The sequence below is a fragment of the Giraffa tippelskirchi genome, chromosome 4 (genome assembly GCF_054371585.1).
Source record: "Giraffa tippelskirchi isolate mGirTip1 chromosome 4, T2T-mGirTip1v1.2.pri, whole genome shotgun sequence".
NCBI classification, from domain to species: domain Eukaryota; kingdom Metazoa; phylum Chordata; class Mammalia; order Artiodactyla; family Giraffidae; genus Giraffa; species Giraffa tippelskirchi.
Genome location: NC_137278.1, coordinates 150,635,967 through 150,656,786, shown reverse-complemented (window position 1 = coordinate 150,656,786; position 20,820 = coordinate 150,635,967). Strand labels below are relative to the sequence as shown.

General features: G+C 33.2%; 1 protein-coding gene and 1 long non-coding RNA gene across 7 annotated transcripts in view; one reads left to right on the top strand and one right to left on the bottom strand.

Annotated features, from left to right (window-relative positions):
* MON2 (MON2 regulator of endosome-to-Golgi trafficking) overlaps positions 1-20,820 on the top strand; it is a 122,892-nt gene that overhangs the window by 82,494 nt on the left and 19,578 nt on the right. For 4 of the 6 annotated variants that reach the window (XM_081588928.1, XM_081588931.1, XM_081588930.1 and 1 more), the window contains 7 exons: positions 1,874-2,017; positions 2,912-3,040; positions 7,307-7,497; positions 11,549-11,609; positions 12,693-12,816; positions 16,280-16,487; positions 19,139-19,221. In XM_081588928.1, coding sequence (XP_081445054.1) covers positions 1,874-2,017; positions 2,912-3,040; positions 7,307-7,497; positions 11,549-11,609; positions 12,693-12,816; positions 16,280-16,487; positions 19,139-19,221 — 940 coding nt within the window. Of the gene's footprint in view, positions 1-1,873; positions 2,028-2,602; positions 2,621-2,911; positions 3,041-7,306; positions 7,498-11,548; positions 11,610-12,692; positions 12,817-16,279; positions 16,488-19,138; positions 19,222-20,820 lie in introns of all 6 variants that reach the window. The other 2 variants (XM_081588927.1, XR_014081904.1) reach the window with 2 other exon arrangements.
* On the bottom strand, positions 15,402-15,916 carry LOC145545153 (uncharacterized). Its single transcript, XR_014081911.1, has 2 exons — positions 15,819-15,916; positions 15,402-15,731 (listed from the first exon to the last, which is right to left on the bottom strand). It is a non-coding gene; the product is annotated as an uncharacterized LOC145545153 (long non-coding RNA).

Sequence of the window (20,820 nt, the reverse complement as noted above, 5' to 3'; positions counted from 1 at the left end):
CAACCCATTCCAGTATTCTTGCCTGGAGAATCCCATGGACAGAGGTGCCTGGTGGGCTACGGTCCATAGGGTCACAAAGAGTTGGACATGACTATAGTGACTTCACAAGCATGCTTACTGATTCTTAGTTTTTGGACTGAAATCTGCTACCAGATTTGTACTTAGAGGCTTTTCTGATTGAGAATATTGAAGAAAAGCCAATGCTAATAACTTTTTCTTAGATGAAGTTTGTTGTTAAAGAAAAATTGACTCCATATTATGTATTTGAAGATCTCAGGATTCAGCTGTAACAGTGTTAGTAAGTTTTTTGTTTTTTCTTAATAAAGCACCACCAAAAATCAAAACATATAATCTAGGTCATTATTTGGTGCTAAGATATTTCCAGAAAAGTTTTGATACTTAATTTTCTAAGGTCTCCACACATAATTTTGCTCTCTTCCTCTCTCCCACCCCTCCTTCTTTCCCTTCTTCCTGCCTGCCTTCCTTTCTTTATTTGTCACTGAAAATAAAAGAATTCATTTAGGATAATTATATCTTTTCCACAGTAATTGCTACATGTTTAATTCTAAGAGTTAAGACTCAGCAAGAAGTTAATAAAGAAGACTGTGAAATTATAGAAGTAGTTAGTAGAGAGAACTTTTTTTAGGCTGTATACTTTTTAAGTTCTCCATTCACTGTTTCTGAGAAAAGTAACCAAATAGAGGAAGATGGTATTACATATCTTCATTCTACTTTTCACATTGTAATTACAGGATGATCTAATGGTATGTACAGGCAGCACTTTGCTTTATCTACTTTGTATCTCAACATAACTTTGTTAAAGCTAAATGGCTACCCCTTCTCTGAGGGAGAATAAAACTGGTCTGTTATCTGACAGGTTAAAAAAGCCATGATTATATAAAAATATACATGTTGTACACACAGTTAAAAGAAAGTCCTTAAAAATTTGAGATGCTTTAAATTTTGATTTTGTATTTTGAAGGTGCTTCAAGTGTAGAATGATTATGCTTTTGGTTTTAGAAAGCACAAATATATTTCAGATACTCCATAAATTATATCATTAAATATTTTTCCCACAGAGAAAAATAAACACTAAGACAGGAAAATATGAAAGGATGGGAGGAGAAAACACATTTGTTGCTAGAAAAAATAAAAACATGAGATTTAAGTACTTTCAACATATTTGATATAATTAGAATTTGCAGTGTCTGAATATGCATTTTATTCTTTGTTTTATGAAATTGTTTGTAGCATTAAGTTTAATTTTTATTAACTTAAGTTTTTTTTCTTGTTTTATATCAAGTCTATGTATTGATACATTAAATGGTAAATATACACTGCCCTGTTAAAAGTTAATACATACATTTCTTTTAGAAACAGATTTTCATTCGTGACTTATTTTCCCAACTGTAATGAACATGCTTGCTTGTTAAAGTCTCTGGTCCATGCATGATGTGGGCATAAGCTGTCATTTTCATGAACTAATGTCATCACTTAAGCGCTTAAGTATCTCATCTTGGTCAGTGAAGCATTCTAAATTGTCTAAAGGGTGTATTACTGAACAAATGATCAGATTGTGGAACCTCAGAATGGCCCATGACTTCTCTTTAAGTGCTTGCCCTTTGTTTAGTCTAAGTAATAAGCCACACTTTTAATTAAAAAGTATTTTTTAGCTGATTAAAATATTTAGCCTATACTTTATTCAATATTAGTTTAAAATAGTTTAAATGTCCTTCAGGGCTTCAAAAAGTATATAATGCTTAACATAAAATAAGACAATCTTTAAGATTCTTTGGTTAAACAAAAACATAAATAGTAAAGAACTTAATGGGGTTCATATTATGCATTCTATTGTTCATATATTGTTTTATAGGCCATCTGTGTAGGACCAGAAAACATGCAAATAATGTATCCCGCTATATTTGACCAGTTACTGGCATTTGTAGAATTTTCATGTAAACCTCCACAGTATGGACAGCTGGAAACAAAACACATTGCAAATGCAAAATATAATCAGGTAATTTGCTGTAAATGATATTTACTCTGTAAAATTTCATGTCTTATAAATGTAGTCAGTTCCACTTAAGATGGACTTTATCTCAGAACTTTTTCTTTCACAAATAAAACTTTCATATGTCTATTAACAGTTTAAACTGGAAAGAAACATTATTTGGAAAACCCGTGTTCCTTTTTTTTTTTTAATTGTTTATTCCTTTCTTTTCCCAAGTGGTTCTCCAGAAAGCTTGGCCTTTCCTGGTTCCTTTCTTGGTGTCCTCATCGCACTATAAAATGGCTTCTAAATCCCTATGCCTAGTCCTACTCTTATCTAAAACAGATACCTGCAATAGAAAATGAGGAAATGAGAAGTTGTCTACTACTGGTGTGAAATTTAGTTGGATTTTACATAAAAGATTTTTTAGCCATAGTTGGCAAATTTTAACTTTGTTTTGGCTTAGGGGAAAAATAAATTTCTGAATGCATGCACATGCTGATTTTGTTCACTCAACATAAAAATTATAATTTTACATGGTCCGAAAAGTAGTTTAATGTGTATTAACTTTTCTCATTCTATTTGTCTTGCAACACAATGGAATCACAATAGATCCAACTATTTGCACCGGTGAGTTAAATTTCCTAAATTGTCCTAACCTATTGGCAACAAATAAAGTACATCTTTCCCAGTTTTTGATAGAATGCTCTATGTACTTTTTCTGATAGTTTTAATTTTTGCCTGGCTGAAAATTACTCTTTCATGAAATTATATCTCTTTGAAAACTTTGCATGTAATAAAACAATCTGACCTAAAACCAAGGCCTGAACTTTAAGACAAAGAAGCTTTCACTTTGAAAACAATATGATTTCATTTAATCTCATTTTTATTTTAACTTCATGTGAAAATATTACTTTCTAGGCGGAATGGGTTGCCTTGAATTATGTACCATTTGCTGAAAGGTCTTTAGACGTAGTTGTGGATTTATATCAAAAAACAGCCTGTCACAAAGCAGTGGTGAATGAGAAAGTACTCCAGAATATTATTAAGGTATCTTTTTAAATTTTTATACTTTCATTTAATGATGATAACATTATTGAAATTTATCTTTAGGTAATTGTACATTGTCATATATTAAGATAAATGGAAAAATATAATCTGTTATTATTTATAGTGATTTTGCTCCAACATTCATGGATATTATTTAGGAAGCTTCTCTGAAATGAGAAGGCTTTTTTAATAAAAAATATTTCAAAATAAGTATGCATTCGATTTTATAATTTTTCATCTTTGGCACTTAAGACAATAAGCATCTTGTTTCTTAAGACAGTACTTCTCATACTTTGAGTTTGATAAGCATTCAAGGATAAATTCACAATTCAGCCTATCGATTTAACTGATCATGCATACTTTTTTTGAAAGCCAGTTCCTCAATGCATGGACAACCATTATTAAAATTCATCTGTTGTGTGTGAAACCAGTTCCTCAATGCGTGGACAACCATTATTAAAACTCATCTGTTGTTGTGTGTGTCCCATTCCTCCAAAGTTTATTTCCTTTTTTCCCCCCTCTGTTTTGAAGGATAAACCTAAATCTTGCTCTTACTCTAATATGTAGATGTGACTTTTATTTACTGGATAATTACAATCTGATCTGAACTCTCTTCCCTCAAGGAAGAAGGCCTTTCTCTGTTCCATGGTTCATCCTTCTCTTTGTGTTCATCCGTTTCTTTTCCTACCGTTCTTTGCTGGGGATTCTTTCAGCCTCTTATACGTTATCCTGGGATGATGTCCCAGGTGGCACTAGTGGTTAAGAACCCACCTGCCAATGCAGGAGACATAAGAGACGTGGGTTTGGTCCCTGGGTCGGGAAGATCCCCTGGAGGAGGGCACAGCAACCCACTCCAGTATTTTTGCCTGGAGCATCCCATGGACAGAAGAGCCTGGCGGGCTACAGTCCATGGGGTCCCACAGAGTCAGATACGACTGAAGTGACTTAGCACGCATGCATGCTGAACACTTCCCTCAAGGAAGAAGACCTTTTTCTGTTCCAAGGCTCATCCTTCTCTTTGTGTTCATCCTTTTCTGTTCCCACCTTTCTTTGTTGTTAATTCTTTCAGCCTCTTATACTTTATCCTGGGAAGACAGTTAAGCCTTTTATGTAAGATCTTTCTCTCATTTGACTTCCTACTCAAATTGTTCTCTCTTTCAACTTTCCTTTACTTCCAAGCTCCTTTAAATAACTTGTAGCCTTCACCTAACCACCACTCACTCTAACCTGTTGTACCCAGGTTCACTTCCATATTCTGCTAAAAAAACTACTTACTTGAAGTTACAGAAGACAAAAATCTTTAAATTCTAAGCCCTTTCTAATTCTTTATTTTCCTTGTTAATATGGTACTGCTCTGGCCCTTTTTTTTTTTTTTAATAACTTTATTTATTTATTTTTGGCTGTGCTGGATCTTTGTTGCTGTGTGGACTTTTCTCTGGTTGGGTTGAGCTGGGGCTACTCTTTGTTGCAGTGTGCAGGCTTCTCATTGTGGTGGCTTCTCTTGTTGTGGAGCACGTACACAATAGTTATAGCACAAGGGCTTAGTTGCTCAAGTGCGTGTTGGATCTTTCCTGACCAGAGATTGAACCCATGTACCCTGCATTGGCAGGCGGATTCTTTACCACTGAGCCACCAGCGAAGTCCCTGGCCTTCTTAAAATTGTTTCTTCCCTTGATTTTCTGTCATAGTTCTTTCTACCCGTCACCACTCATCCCCTCAAAACTGTCTTGTATCTCCTGATTTGTTGAGAATAAATTTTAAGCACTTCTGTTGCTGGGTACTAAGAAATAGTAGAGATTAAAAATGAGTAAGATAGTTCATACATTTAATAATTCAATAAAGGATCTATAAAAAGGCAAATAATAATGCAATATATTAAGTACTAAGTGAAGACCACTAAGTAGAGGCAGCTTTGTGTTCAGAGAAAGCTGGATTAGCATAGTGCACTGCTATGTACTTGCTGCTCTGTGATTTTGGAGCAAATGAACCTCAGAGTGTTTCTCATCTGTAAAAGGATAATACGAATGCAAATTTCATGTCTTAACCATTAAGAGATTCAAGTGAGATATGGCATTTAATAATACTTGCCAAGTAGTCAGTGTTGAATAAAAGTTAAGTTCTCCCTTCCTTCTGTAGGCAAGGAAATAACTAAGCTGCCTATGGGATTCTGGCAAGGGTTAAATAAAGTAACATTTGAAGAAGGAATACCCAGCAACAGGGAGAAGGAGATCTAGATCAATTAAGCAACATAAATATCATGGTATATTTTTAAAGCATTGTTGAGAAATCCCACTTAGGGAGCTAACAGGGCCTGGAGTAGGTCTGAAAAAGTGGCTTTGGGTTTTACAAGCCATCATAAGGAATCAGACTTTATTCTTTAACCACTGAAGAGCTGAACTTGGAGGAGTGACATGAATCAGTTTGTATTGTTAATGGAATTAAATAATCTCTTTTCTGTATTTCTGAACAGTTTGTTGGTGCCACTTACTACATTGTATTGTGTTAATTGGACAAGGTTCTTCCTTCCTTGGAAATTTAGCTTTGTGACAGCAAGAACTGAATTTTCTAGTTCCACATACATTTATTGAGTATATACGATATGCCAATCTCTATATTAGTTCATTAAATATTTAAAAAAAATTAATCTATAAGTCAAATGTATCTGTTATGCTTAACATTCCCTTGACACTGGTAAACTATTAATCTAGTAGTAAACTATAGTTTTCATTTATCTAATCTTAAGTTATAACCTGTTAATTCAGAGTGGCCAGTGTATAATTTATTATTCTTTTGTTGGCATATGACACACATTCATCTGACTAGCTTTAAGAATAAAAGGGCATGCTTAGTTGGAAAAGTCAGAGATAGAGGGAGGGCTTTGGGATTGGTGTTTCCAGTGGTTCAGTACTATCTCCAGAAACTAAATTTTTTTCCTCCTTGTTCTGATTTCCAAGGGTTGACTGCATATCCTATGTTTCTTCTCATAGTGGTAGGCTAATAAGGGATTATATGTCAGTAGCAAGTGTGTGTGTGTGTGTGTATCAGATTATTCTTAAGTTACTACAGTTAACCTTAAGTGAACCAGCTTTAGTCCCATGTCTAGTCTTGAATCAGTGATTATGGCCAGAGAAATGGAATAGATTGATTGGCTTAATAAACTAATCATCTCCTTACCCTAATTTCCAACTGGATGTGGGGAAGGGAAAAAGAATCTAGGTAGGCTAAATTATCTGTTGTTATCGTACTATTATGTAATGGTTCACATGTTCACTATGTAAGTTTTCAATAATAATTTGTGTGGAAGATGAAATCAGGTTTTAGGTTCAGTCCATAATATTGAATTATGAAAATGTATCTCTTCCACTTTTTATCTTTCTCAGACTAGAATTTTTATATAAAAATAGAGTCTGGGCACTCTCATGCACATAATCAGATGATATATTGGAACTGTTTATTGATGGTGCTCTGGGCTAACTCACTGTGATGGTTTGGTCAGTCTAGTCTTCTAGTTGTTGGATAGAACTATGACCAGAGAACTTTATTCTGAGCCACCAAATTAGTTCTTTAATGATTAACAGCAAGTTGACCAATTAGAAAGTAAGTCTCACTATTTCAGTCACTATACAGATGCTATGCTGTGTCCTCAAGGATTAAAGATAAAATCAACCAAATTCTTAAATTACCAGTTTTTCTCAAATATTTGCAAGAGGAAGAAAGCATATTAAAATGTTAGTGTAAAATATAAAATTCAAAAAATTTTAGAGATAAAGTATAAAACTTCATAGTTATGATATTCTCTAGTCCATGTTTACCTAACCATTAGTAAAAAATTATAAGCAATATTGATCTCTTTTGGATAGAAGAAACACCATTCGTCAAATTAGTTTTTGCCAGGAGAACTATGGCAGAATGCTCTAAGTTTATAACCACATTAGAGAAGCTGCAAGATTGTAACTTTCCTACTCTTAATCTTAACTTTTCAGAAAACATCCTTATATTTTATGATGAGAAACTAAGGTCCAAAAACGGTTACTTCTTCTTCAGGGTCACTGTTTGTAAAATGGACACAGGACTTAAAAGCATATCTTTCTAGGTAGTATGATTTGAGAACCATGTCTGAGAATTGGCCTTTCTTCCTATCTAAAATGAAAATACTTCTTATTTTTTATAAGAACAAAGAGAAGCTGTAATTTTTTTAAAAAAGTAGTTAAAGCCTGAGTGTTTGTTTTAATTAGTATTTATCTTAAACTGTCTTGATTTTCACAGACTCTTAGGGTTCCCCTCAGCTTGAAGTATTCCTGCCCTTCTGAAAGCACTTGGAAACTAGCAGTGTCTTCTCTCCTCAAAGTTCTTTCTATTGGGCTGCCTGTTGCTCGGCAACATGCTTCTTCGGGAAAATTTGACAGTATGTGGCCGGAACTAGCCAACACCTTTGAAGACTTTCTCTTTACTAAAAGGTCAGCTCATTCATTTTTACAATTAAGACAATCTTTCAAGAAGCGCACATTATACCTGTAATTGCCTAAAAACAGTATTTCTCATTATTCATTAATTAACTAATTGACTATTAAGATTGCTAGATTGTATACAAACAACAAGTGAGTTAGGCATTTATCCACTGAGTACATTATCTGTAAGCAGAGGATAATTTTGCTCTTTACCATGTTGCTAGTTGTAAAATAGGAGTCTTTTCTATAAGACCGTGTGATTACATCATAATTAAGAAGCCATGATTTTAACTTGATGAATCTGAGAAGGTCCATTAAAAAAATCCAATGTCCATTTAGCATCACAAGAGAAGAACCATATCAGAAAATCAGTTTTTTTCAGAATAAATAAGATCATTGGTAATAATGAACAGTTCTTTAAGATGTTTAAACTGTGCAAAGAAGAATGAAATTTTAAAACATTGTATAATCTACAACAGAGGGTGTATCTTAAGGATGCTATTTTGGCCCCTCACTGAATGAAAATAGGATAGTTGAAATGTGGGCTAAATTTTTTGAGTGAGGAATCTGCTCCAGTCTGTCTAGAGCTATACTAATACAGCAGTCCCTAGCTACAACTAAATTTTTAATTAACTAAGTCACATTAAAAATTGAGTTCTTCAGTCTCATTAGCCATGTCTCAACATTGCCATGTGTGGCTAGTGGTTGCTATAGAGGGCACTGCAGATCATTGAACATTTCCATTATAGGAAGTTCTGTTGGGCAGCACTGATCTAAAATGTACCATTTTACTAGAGATGGGCTTATCACTAATAGCTGTGATAGGTAGGTAGTCTTCAGTACTCCTATAATCTAATTTTCCTTTGTGCTATAATGGTGAAATTCTATGATAATAAAAGTTTTTCTGTTTTGTTTTTTTATCCATTAATAATTTTTTTAAAACTATAAAATGATGAATATGCCATGTACTGCTGTGTAACCATTTTAAATTGCTAGTTTGAAGCCATTTAAATTATAAATTTCATATACTTGAACAAAAATTTACATTGGCACATTGATAATGATCAGATGAGTACAGCAGCGTGATTTAATGAAGAAATTTTGTCTGTCTTTCTAATGTTTAGTTATTTAGTAAAGAAAAATTGTAGAGTGCAGAAGGTTAACTTAAATTTTTTCTCTATAAGAGCTTATCTGATGTTTCAGAATTAGAAGCAATGATGTGTGATCCTAATTTCTGTTTCCATAACTAGTCAGATTTTGTTTTGCTTTCTTACATATTTCTTACCTCCAGAAATCTTATTGATACCAATGCAAGCATACTATACCTTTCTCTGTGCTATTTCCCAACTGTTTATGGTCTGCAAGCTGCTTTCACAAGGCAGTACAGTAACAGAGAAAACAAAACCAAAATCAACTAGAAGAAAGGAGAGGCTTTGGAAACCATTGAGGGCTATTGTAAATGAATGAATTATTTAAATGAGTGAAAGAAAAATCCAATTAAAAATGAGAAACTAAAGGATTGTAGCCTGGTGGACACTTGAGGTCTATTAGGAATTCATTCAACCACCCTTTGAATACCAAAACATGGTATTTGTTCTTTAGAACAGTGGTCCCCAACCTTTTTGGTACCAGAGACCAGTTTCATGGAAAACAGCTGCTTATCTCCTGCTCTGTGGCTGTGTTCCTAATGAGGTTAGGGACCCCTGCTCTAGAAGACACATGGGCTAGTGGGAATTCATACAATTATGGTCTGTTGACCTTCAGTTAAAAACACTAAGTACTACCTGGAAGAATTGAAACATATTCACACAAAAACTTGTACACTAATGTTTATAGCAGTATTATCGTAATAGCCAAATAAATGAAAACAATCTAAATGTTCTGATGAATGGATAAATTAAATGTGATTTGTACGTGCATACAGTGGACTAGTTAGCCATGAAATACTGATGCATATTACAATACAGATGAATCTTGAAATCGTTATGCTAAGTGAAAGAATGCAAACACAAATGAGATCATATACAGTTTGATTTGTGTTTCAGAGTTGAGAGGAAGGTAGAATAAGGCATGACTACTCATGGATGCAGAGTTTCTTTTGGAGGTGATGAAAATATTGTAGAATTAGAAATGATCAAAAAAAAAAAAAAGAAATGATCATTGTACAACTTTGTGAATATACTAAAAAGCATTATATGGTACCATTTAAAAGGATACATTTTATGGTATGAATTATATTTCAAAAAATAAATTTAATGTACCATACAGAGAGAACTGAAGAAAAATACAAATAATAGTTTATCAGTTTGAAGCCTCTTTCCTGTCAAATAAGGATTCATGAAAAAAATTTTTTTTAAGATTTCCATTATACTCCTCAAACTTAGAGACTATAACAATCTTATATGGCCCATTTGTACCTATAATATTGACTATCTCCCTTTATAATTTATAGGATAATTTATCTCCCTTTATAATTTATATTAAATTCTGTTAATCATCTGTGGTTTTAAAAGCTCAACCAATGTTTTTTGATACACTCACAATATCTAGTAAGGATTGTTATTGTTCAGTTGCTAAGTTGTATCTGACTCTGCGACCCCATGGACTGCGCAGCATGCCTGGTTCCTCTCTGTCTCCACAATCTCCACAAATTTGCTCAAATTCACGTCCATTGAATTGGTGATACTGTCTAACCATCTCATCCTCTGCTTCCCCCTTCTCCATTTGCCTTCTATCTTTCCCAGATCTAGCAAGAAATACTAGCTATAAATTAAAATAAATAACCACTACAGTGAATTCTGAGATCAGAATATTCAACCTGTCCACAGTTGAATAAATTTCTGATTTTATTGATCATTAGAATTAGTAAACTTTTCAGCTTTGTACGCTATTCCCTTCCCTCATTATATTTTTAAAAAGTAGTTTAGTGTTTCTGATGTGTGATCCCAATAATGTTAATACTGTATGTTCTTGATAAGCTTTTTTTAATTGGTAGTTGCCAATTGGTATTTTCTCTGTGTGTGTCCATTTTAATACCTGTAATGAGATAAACCAGATAATACCAAATAGAGCAAAAAGAGCTCTAGATATAAAACTCTATACTGTACCTCTAAATCTAAACATGGTAATACTGTTTTTACATTTATAACTTTTATAAAAGAGTAAAACTTAGGCTCAAATATAAGTCTAGGTTCAAATTGTGGCTTGTCATTTGTTTGCAATGTGCCTTGGTCATATGACTAGCCATTCAAAGCTTCAGTTTCCTCTTCTGTCAATTACATGGTAATACCTGTGGTTACTGTGAATATAGGTGATACTGTGAATAAAGCTCTTAATACAGTGGTTGGCTTTCTAATTTTTGCTGTCATTATTATTGTAATAATTATTATCATCCTATTCTCAGCTGTTTTTAAAAGTGCTTAATATTTCATTGTTTCATAAGTTTAATAGAACTTTACTGCTCATTCTTATTAAGAGCCACAGGGTCTAGAATTGACTTTGTTCTCTCAGAACTGTTGATTTATTTTGATTTTGGTGCTTTAGAAAGTAAAGCTGCTTTCTGCTTTAGAAAGTCTGAATCAGTCCTCTTTTCAGAGGTTTGCTATCTTTGATTGTAAATATATTTAGTATATCATATTTTTTACAAATTAGTGATTAATGGGCTGTCACTGAATGAATAATTAAGCATCTCGACCATGGCTCTCTTAAATCACTGGCAATAAGTGTATTCAGTTTTTGTCACAATGGTAATTTTTGCTGTGACTCCATATGATAGTATTTTTACTTTTGCTTGTTTTTCACTCATACTACTAAAAGAAGTTTAGTCCTACAGATTTTATTTAGTTCAAGATTGAGCCAAGTATTTTTGTAGCTAGAATTTCATGTTTGTAATTAGAATACTAATTACTTTAAGAAATACTGTTCTTTTAAATAAATGATAGTGTTCTAACTTGGATGAGGAAATTTTTTTGATGTTCAAATTCGGTTTATTTTCTGTTTGTATTTTCAGGAAGTATTTTACCTTTAAAAATCAAGTCATTTATTTGTTTATTTTTTTTAGCACACCTCCAGATAACCTCTCTATTCAAGAGTTTCAAAGAAATGAAAGTATTGATGTTGAGGTGAGGAATCTATTTAAAACATTTTCCTATGACTATACAAACCAAATAATAAAAATGTTGAAACTGTTAAATTGCTTAAAACATAAATAAATAAAGTGATACATTGAATGTGAACCTAAAAGCAGTAAAACTCTCATAAAGGTTAAAGTTTAATTTTTAAAGCACTGATATTTAAAAAAACTACTTTTTTATATTTGTTATCTTTGTGCATGTTGTCTAGATACTTAATTGTGTCCATTTAATAATTTTAAAGAGCAGTTGATTTAGTAAAATAAATATCAGTGAACATGTATTTGAGAGCTTACTTTATAGTTTGACAAATCAGATGTTCGTATTTAATTGATAAGTTGCTCAGATTTTTCTATTTTTAACCAGCTGTAGAAACAAATAATGAATGTTTTTTAAAGAATATATTCTGCTGATTATAAATTAAATTTAAACAAGTAATTTTCAGTTATGAATTTTTTGTTGGGGGGTTATTCTTATTTTTTCCCTGTAAGTGGGATAGGGGAACTTTTTAAATAAAACAAATCAAATAAATTACATAAGAAGCATTGGCATCATATACAGATGTAAAATATTGCCTTTTGTCCCATTGCTGTGCTAACTCTTATAAACTCTTCTTCAAACTTTTGTTTTTCTTTAAAAGGCAAAATAATACATTATATGTTAGAAATAAGCTATTTAACAAAAATGAATATAACTTCTTAATAGCTCATTTTTATGGTACTAAAAGGTGATTTAAATCTTATTCTTAGTCCCTTTTTAGATATGGTATTCTAACATGGATGTATTTCATATGCTGATTTTTTTCTCCAGAGCACACTTTGCATTTATCATGTTGAATATCAAAATTTATTGAATTTGTATAGTAAACAGTTTGTAGTATGACTATTTGTAATAAAGTTTATTCACTAAGACACATGAGTGAAGCAGACTAATTACCCTCTATATTAACATTAAAATGCTTGTATACATCTATTAAGAAAGATTGATACTCTTTTATAATAAAGTTTAAATTTTATTCTATAAGTTATTGTCTCTTAAAAAATAATGCCTTTGAATTTGCCTCTTTTGTTTTAGGTAGTTCAGCTTATCAGCACTGAGATACTACCTTATGCCAATTTTATTCCTAAGGAATTTGTTGGTCAGATAATGACTATGCTTAATAAAGGATCAATACACTCTCAGTCATCTTCATTTACAGGTATGTTATTTCAATGATTTTTTTAGATATTAATAAATATTGAAATACTTTTGAAGAAGCTGACTTGTAGAAATGTTTACTCCTACAATTGTGGTAAATGTAAATGGGTGAATGGTTAAGAAAGAATGTAACGTAGAACATTAAGCTTTATGAGGGAAAAATGCGATAAATATTCTGTGAATTATGTGTGATGAATTAAATTGCAAAGTACTTATGGAAATCACCTAAATCATTGCAGGCTGACATAAGTTAGCCAGTTTTGTGAAGTCATAGATTATTGTGAAGTAATGAGTGTGTATTCTTACCACTTAGTTAACTTGGTTAACTTAGTAGTTGGGTAACTAAGTGTCAGTTTTGTCGTCTATAAAATAAAGATATTAATACCAACTTCTCAGGGTATAAATTACAGTTAGTCCATTTACAAACTGTTTCTTTTTCCTAGCCCAGACAGTTTTTTAAAATAATGTGGTAAAGTGCAGGTTTAACAAAGATTCAGTTCAGTCACTCAGTTGTTTTGGATTCTTTGTGACCCCATGGATTGAAGCACCAACTCCTGGGGCTTGCTCAAACTCACGTCCATTGAGTCGGTGATGCCATCCAACCATCTCATTCTGTGTTGTCTGCTTTTCTTCCTGCCTTCAATCTTTCCCAGCATCAGGGTCTTTTCCAATGAGTCAGTTCTTTGCATCAGGTGGCCAAAGTATTGGAGTTTCAGCTTCAACATCAGTCCTTCCTGTGAATACTCAGGACTGATCTCCTTTAGGATACACTGGTTGGATCTCCTTACAGTCCAAGGGACTCTCAAGAGTCTTCTCCAGCACCACAATTCAAAAGCATCAGTTCTTTGGCACTCAGCTTTCTTTATGTCCAACTCTTAACATCCATACACAACTACTGGAAAAACTATAGCTTTGACTAGACGGACCTTTGCTGGTAAAGTAATGTCTCTGCTTTTTAATATGCTGTCTCAGTTGGCTTTTCTTCCAAACAGCAAGCTTCTTTTGATTTCATGGCTGCAGTCACCATCTGCAGTGATTTTGGAGCCCCCAAAAATAAAGTCTGTCACTGTTTACATTGTCTCCCCATCTATTTGCCATGAAATGATGGGACCGGATGCCATGATCTTAGTTTTCTGAATGTTAAGTTTTTAACAAACATTAGAGCATCAGAGAAAAATTTCTGAAGTCCACTTATGTTAATGTAGTCAACTTTTTAAGAATATTTAAATGTTATAGATCAGTTTTTATAAAATACATTTTAAGATCCATATTTATAACTACATGTAAATATTCTGTTAAATAAGGACTATTGAGTTACCATGTATACTTTTCCAGCAATTTTTTGATAATACCTCTTGCTATTTGTAGTATTAATTGTACCAAGATAAAGAAGGTACATGTATATTCTTCCAGTGACTATACAATTAGACACAAATTTTTCAGCTTTAACTTGGACTTTTCTTTAAACACATACATACAAAGCTTTTTTGCTAATAAATAAGGGCAACTTATAAACACAGAGGTTCCAGTGATTATTTTTGGTGCCCTGTTCTTAAGTATGATCTGACAGCCAGAGCTCACAGATGGTTGAGGAGATCTGCCAATACAAAAGAGAAAGACTAAAACAATTAATGAGAGGGTAGAAAAAATTGGGAAGAAAGATATAAAAATGCAAAGCCATAGGAAACATTTATTTTAAAAAATTATCATTAGGATGCTCAAGGAAATAAAAGATTTTACATTCATGAAACAAGAAAAATGCTGTTAAAGTGGAACAATTAGAACACAAAAGAGTTCAAAGAAGCTAAAAATATGATAGCTGACATAAGTTCTATGAAAGGTTGGAAGAAAACATTAAGGAAAAACCCAGAAGTAGAGCAAAGACAAACAAGTGGACAATCTGAGAGGAAAGAAAATGGATCTCAGGGATGTTACACCTGACAATAGGTCTTCCAAAAAGAATAGAGAAAAACTAGGAGCGGAAGTTATTAAAGAAAAAAATTGAAGATATAAATCTGCAGATTAAAAGTAGTCACTCAGGGACTTCCCTGGTGGTTTAGTGGTAAAGAAGCTGCCTGCCAGTGCAAGAGACACGGGTTCTATCCCTGGTCCAGGAAGATTCCACATGCCTCAGAGCAACTAAGCCCATGCACCACAGCTTTTGAGCCTGTGCTCTGAAGCCTGGAAGTCACAACTCAGCAACTACTGAAGCCACATGTCTAGAGCCTGTGCTCTGCAAAAAGACAAGCCACCGCAGTGAGAAGCCTGTACACAGCAACTAGAGAGTAGTCCCTGCTTGCCACAACTAGAGAAGAGCCTGCCCAGAAATGAAGGCCCAGCACAGCCAAAAATAAATACATAGATTAAAAAAAAAAAAAAGTGGTCACTCAGTACCCAGAATAGTGAAAGAAAAAAAGACTCACAGTAAGTCTTGTCATCGTGAAATACCAGAATATCAGGGATACAGAGAAGATGCTAAAAGATTTCAGAAAAGACAAAAAAAGTTCAAACACCAAAGAGTTCTGTCAAAAGGACATTGGAATTCTCAGTAGCAACACTGAATGCTCACATACATTGAGGCTGTGGTTTCAGAGTCAAATGGAAAAGATTTTTAATGTGGAGTTTTATACCTAGGCCCAGCTGTTGGCCAAGTGAGGAATGTAGAATGGTGATTCTCAAATGTCAACATGCAGTATCCTCACCTGGAGGGAAGTCACTGTTGGACTCTTAACTCCAGAGTTTCTGATTGAGTAGGTCTGGAGTGAGGCATGAGAATATGCTAACACATTCTCTGGTGATGCTGATGGTGCTAGGAACTACACTTTGAGTATGACAGTAAAATGACACTTTCAGAAGTGTAGTCTCAAAATTTTTACTTCCCTCCCATTCACGTTCTCAGGAACTGCAGAATATGCCCTGTGAAAACAAAGCAGTAAATCAAGAAAGGGGAGAGCATTAAAATCTAGAAAGTAAGATGTAACACAAGAGAGAATGAAAACTCACAGGATGAGGCCAGAGACTGGTTCCAGGAGATAACTGGACAGCATATCCACAGGGCAACTAGTCCAGACTGGAGCAGAGGTCAGGGTCCGGGGAAGATGCTGCCAAGAGAAAAAAGGAAAGAAACAGACAATCAAATGTATTATTCCAAGTTGGACCATGTGGAAGACTATTTGAGAGGTATTCTGTAGTGCTGTTGAAGTGTAAACAAAGACCAGGACATGAAAAATGTTAAAGTGATGTGAGTGGATAGCCATGCCTTGTTTTTGATTTTGCAAGGGGGAAAATTGTTCTCTCTCTCTCTCTCTATATATATATATATACATATATATGCTATAAGTTTTTCATACATGCTCCTTACCACTTAAGGGATTTCCTTTTATTCCTACATTGCTAAGAATTTGTATCACTAAAGTGTATTTATTTAATCTTGTATTAACCATCAAACATTGTTAATTCTACAGAAGCAGAGATTGATATTCGTTTGAGAGAAGAATTTTCTAAAATGTGTTTTGAAACCCTGCTCCAGTTTTCCTTCAGTAATAAAGTCACAACACCTCAAGAAGGCTACATCTCACGAATGGCACTCTCAGTGCTTCTTAAGAGGTCTCAGGATGTACTACATCGTTATATAGAGGATGAAAGATTAAGTGGCAAATGCCCTCTTCCAAGGTATATGTATATATATTTTTTTAATTAAAGAAGGAAATACACTATCATGCTGCTTCTGCTGCTGCTAAGTCGCTTCAGTTGTGTCCGACTCTGTGCAACCCCACAGATGGCAGCCCACCAGGCTCTGCCATCCCTGGGATTCTCCAGGCAAGAACACTGGAGTGGGTTGCCATTTCCTTCTCCAGTGCATGAAAGGGAAAAGTGAAAGTGAAGTCGCTCAGTCATGTCCAACTCTTAGCGATCCCATGGACTGCAGCCTACCAGGCTCCTCTGTCCATGGAATTTTCCAGGCAAGAGTACTGGAGTGGTGTGCCATTGCCTTCTCCGACACTATCATTAGTTGTTAATATTTTAAAAAGCTCAGAAAGTCAGGTGTTATCATAAATATTTCTGAACTTAACCTGAGGCTGTTTATACTTTTATTTATTCCATACAATGTAAATATTCATAAGTTTTGCTGCATATATATTAGTGTGTTTATTATGGGATGCCTTTTCTGACTCCTCATGGGGGTTATGTAATATATGACATATATACCAAATTACTTATTCTATTTTGGAAAAAAAAATGAATCCTAAAATATATCTTCCCAAGGGTTTCTGCTTAAGGACCTGTGGATCTGTACGAACACATGATTGTTAATTTCTCTAGAGAGAAAATAATAGTTAAATCATACTTCATGAACTTCCTCGTTTGTTTTACAGTCATTTCAAGGTTTCTTTGTAAGTCATCTAGCCATATCTTGTATCTTCTTTTCATCTAGTTGGCTTAATTAAGTCCTTGGTACCTAAACTGATTTGCTTCTTATTTGGTCAAGCTCTAGATCTTTCTGCTAAGCCAGGGCTAATCAAAGTTGGGGTATATAGATCAGAATTCATAAAAAAATACAGTAAAAAATTGGATTATGTTGCCAACCTAGTTTTTAATATGTAAGTTAGAATTTAAGGCAAAGCAAGTGAATCAAACAGAACATGATATTGGAAGACAAAATAATGTAAGTCAGGAAAGAGTTAGGAAAATTACTGTGGATCCCCTTCCATAAGGCAGTATTGGAGAGGTAAATCACTAATCCTAAGTCTTTGTGTACATTCTTATTTACTTCGAATACATCTCTAGAGTTGGAATTGACCTGTCAAAAGATATAGACATTTTGAAAGATTTCGATATATATTACAAATTGCCCATCAGAGACTTCTACCAGTTTACATTTTCCCAGGAGTATATTATTATCCTTCTCCTCAGCTTTTAGCAGTTTAAAATTATTTGCTATTTTATCACTTACCTTTTAAAAATTTGATGAATGAAAAAATAATCTGATTATTATTAATTAGGCAAATTTATTATTTTATTAACTATAATTGTGGTTAACTATTAATAACTTATTAAAAGGCAAGTTATTAATTTGCTTTTAAAATGTTTTTCTTCTTTAATTACCAATGCTTATTTGCTATTTGTATTTCTGCTTTTAGGACATCTGTATTTTGAATTTCTAGAACATAAATTATACCTTCTAATAAATTATATACAAAAACATTCCAAAGACAGGTGTTAGTAATTCGGTTATTGTCATGATTGAAAATTAATTTATTTAAAATTGACCTCTGAATTATATTAGAAAAGCAATAATCGGGTTGCCTTGATTGGAATATTTTTATTAGAGCAAAAGATATTTGATTTCAGAAAGCAGTTTTCCTTCTTTCCTTTCTTGTGTTTTAAGTGTTTATTGCTTTAAATAGAGTCTTATTATAATTGTTATATTATTGTATCATCTTATGTTTAATGCAGTATTATTACATTCTTTTCTTAAAACTACATTGCAGCACAATAAAATACCTGTATACTTAAAAAGTGAAGAAGGAAACAGCAACCCATTTCAATATTCTTGCTGGAGAATCCCATGGACAGAGAAGCCTGGCAGGCTATGGTCCATGGGGTTGCAAGAGTCGGACACGACTTAGTGACTAAACCACCAAACCACCACCATACTTAAAAAGGGAGGCTTGAAATAGTACTTTCTCATAGTATTAAGAAAATCTTATCAGTTGAGTGATAATGCAGATTCATACCAGGAGTGGGGCGTGGGGGAGGACTGTAGAGAAGAAGAGATATATTTCTACAGAGAGAAAGAAAGAAAAATCAAACTACTCTTGTTGGTCCTTTACTCCAAGTTTATTCTGTTGTTTTAGAAAGTTAAATAAGTACTATTGTAATTTTAAAGATACTTTTAACAGCATGATAAATTATGTGCAGGGGGGTAGTAACAATCTTTATTTACATTTAAGTTTTTTTTAGTACTAATTAATTAAAAAGAAAAAACTTTTGTAGAAGTTTTAACAGCATATCTTATACAGTGTTTTAATTTTAAGTAGTTATAAGAAATATCTTACAAATAAATTTAGATTTGCATGAGTAGATTGTCTTTTCCCCCATTTTAGTGTTGATAACTTAGAATAACTATCAATCTTAGTTGCACACCAAAATACATGTTACTGAAATGATTTTCTTCTATGAGAATTTAAAACTAATATTAACTTTGCATTGTTTAATGTTCAGTATTTCCCAAAGTATATCTATTTGTATAACTTAGTAAAAAAACACACATGGTATATCTTAAAATCTTTTTGGAAATAATTTCCCCCCCTTTTTTTTAGGCAACAAGTAACAGAAATCATATTTGTTTTAAAAGCAGTCAGTACTCTCATTGATTCACTTAAGAAGACTAAACCTGAGAATGGTAAGTACCTAGAAACTCAGTAATTCTAAGCTTATAACTTTTATGTTCTATTTGTGTGTATTTTTGTACTACTATTTAGTTAACTGAATTTTAGAAACATAACAGCTACAAGACTTTTTTCCTTCGGGCCTTAGGACAACAAAGCAACAAGTCCGTTGCAGCTGACATAAGGATGTCAATTAAGTAAAATCGCTTTGTAATGTTTTCCTTATTTTAAACAAATTTTGTCAACTTTTTCCCCAACAGCTTTGAGATGTAGTTGATATATAACAGTGTATAAGTTGAAGGTATACAACTTGTTGATTTGATATATTTTCAGCATGTCACATAACTGCCATATCTTGTGGTGAGAACGTTTAAAATTTACTCTCTTAGCAACTTGCAGGCATATAATATGGTGTTATTAACTGTAATCACCATGCTGTATGTTAAATCTCCAGAACTTATTCATCTTATACCTGGAAGTTTGTATCTTTTGACCAACATCTACCCATTTCCCCAACACTCTCAGTTCTTAGCAACCACCGTTCTACCCTCTGTTTCTTTGAGTTCAGTTTTTCTAGATTCCATATATAAGCAATATCATACTAGTATTTGTCTTTCTCTATGTGACATTTCATTTAGCATAGTGCCCTCAGGTCCATTCCATTGACTCACATGGCAGGATTTTCTTCCTTCTCATGGTGGAGTAATATTTTGTTGTGTGTGTATGTGTGTTTACAAATATATGTAAATATACATATACATACATACTGCATCATTAGTCATTCTTCCATTAATGGATACTTAGGTTGTTTCTACGTCTTGGCTACTGTCAGTAATGCTGCAGTGAAATGGGGATACAAATATTTCTTTGAGATATGCTTCCATTTTCTTTGGACATATGCCTAGAAGTGGAGTTGCTGGATCACAGTTCTAGTTTTAATTTTTGAGGAAACTCTACAGTTTTTCATGGTAGGTGTACTAAATTACATTCCCATTCACAGGGCACAAGTGTTCCCTTTTCTCCATATCCTTGCTAACACTTAATATTTCTGTTTTTTTGATGACACTATTTTAACAGGTTTCAGGTGATACCTCATTATGGTTTATTATTATTATTATTTTATTTATCAAGGTAACATTGGTTTGTAATATTATATGTTTCATGTGTACAGTATTTTATTTTTACTCGTGTATACACTATACTAGTGTGCTCTTAGTTTATTGACTTTTTCTGTTAGTCTCTCTTTCAGTTATTTCTGCTCTGGTCTTTATTATTTCCTTTCTTCCACTGACTTTGAGCTTCATTTATCCTTCTTTTCTTAGTTCCGTTAGATGTAAGGTTAGATTTTTTTGAGAATTTTCTTATTTCTTGAGGTAAGCCTATATTGCTGTAAACTTCCCCATAAGTACCACTTTTTGCATCATGTAGATTTTGGAATGTTATATTTTTATTTCCATTTGTCTTCAGGAGTTTTTAAAATTTATCCTTTGGTTTCTTCATTGCCTCAATAGTTGTTCTGTACCGTGTTTTTTAGTTTCCACATATTTGTGATTTTTCCAATTTTCTTTTTGTAGTTGATTTCTAGTGTCATACCATTGTGATTGGAAAAGATG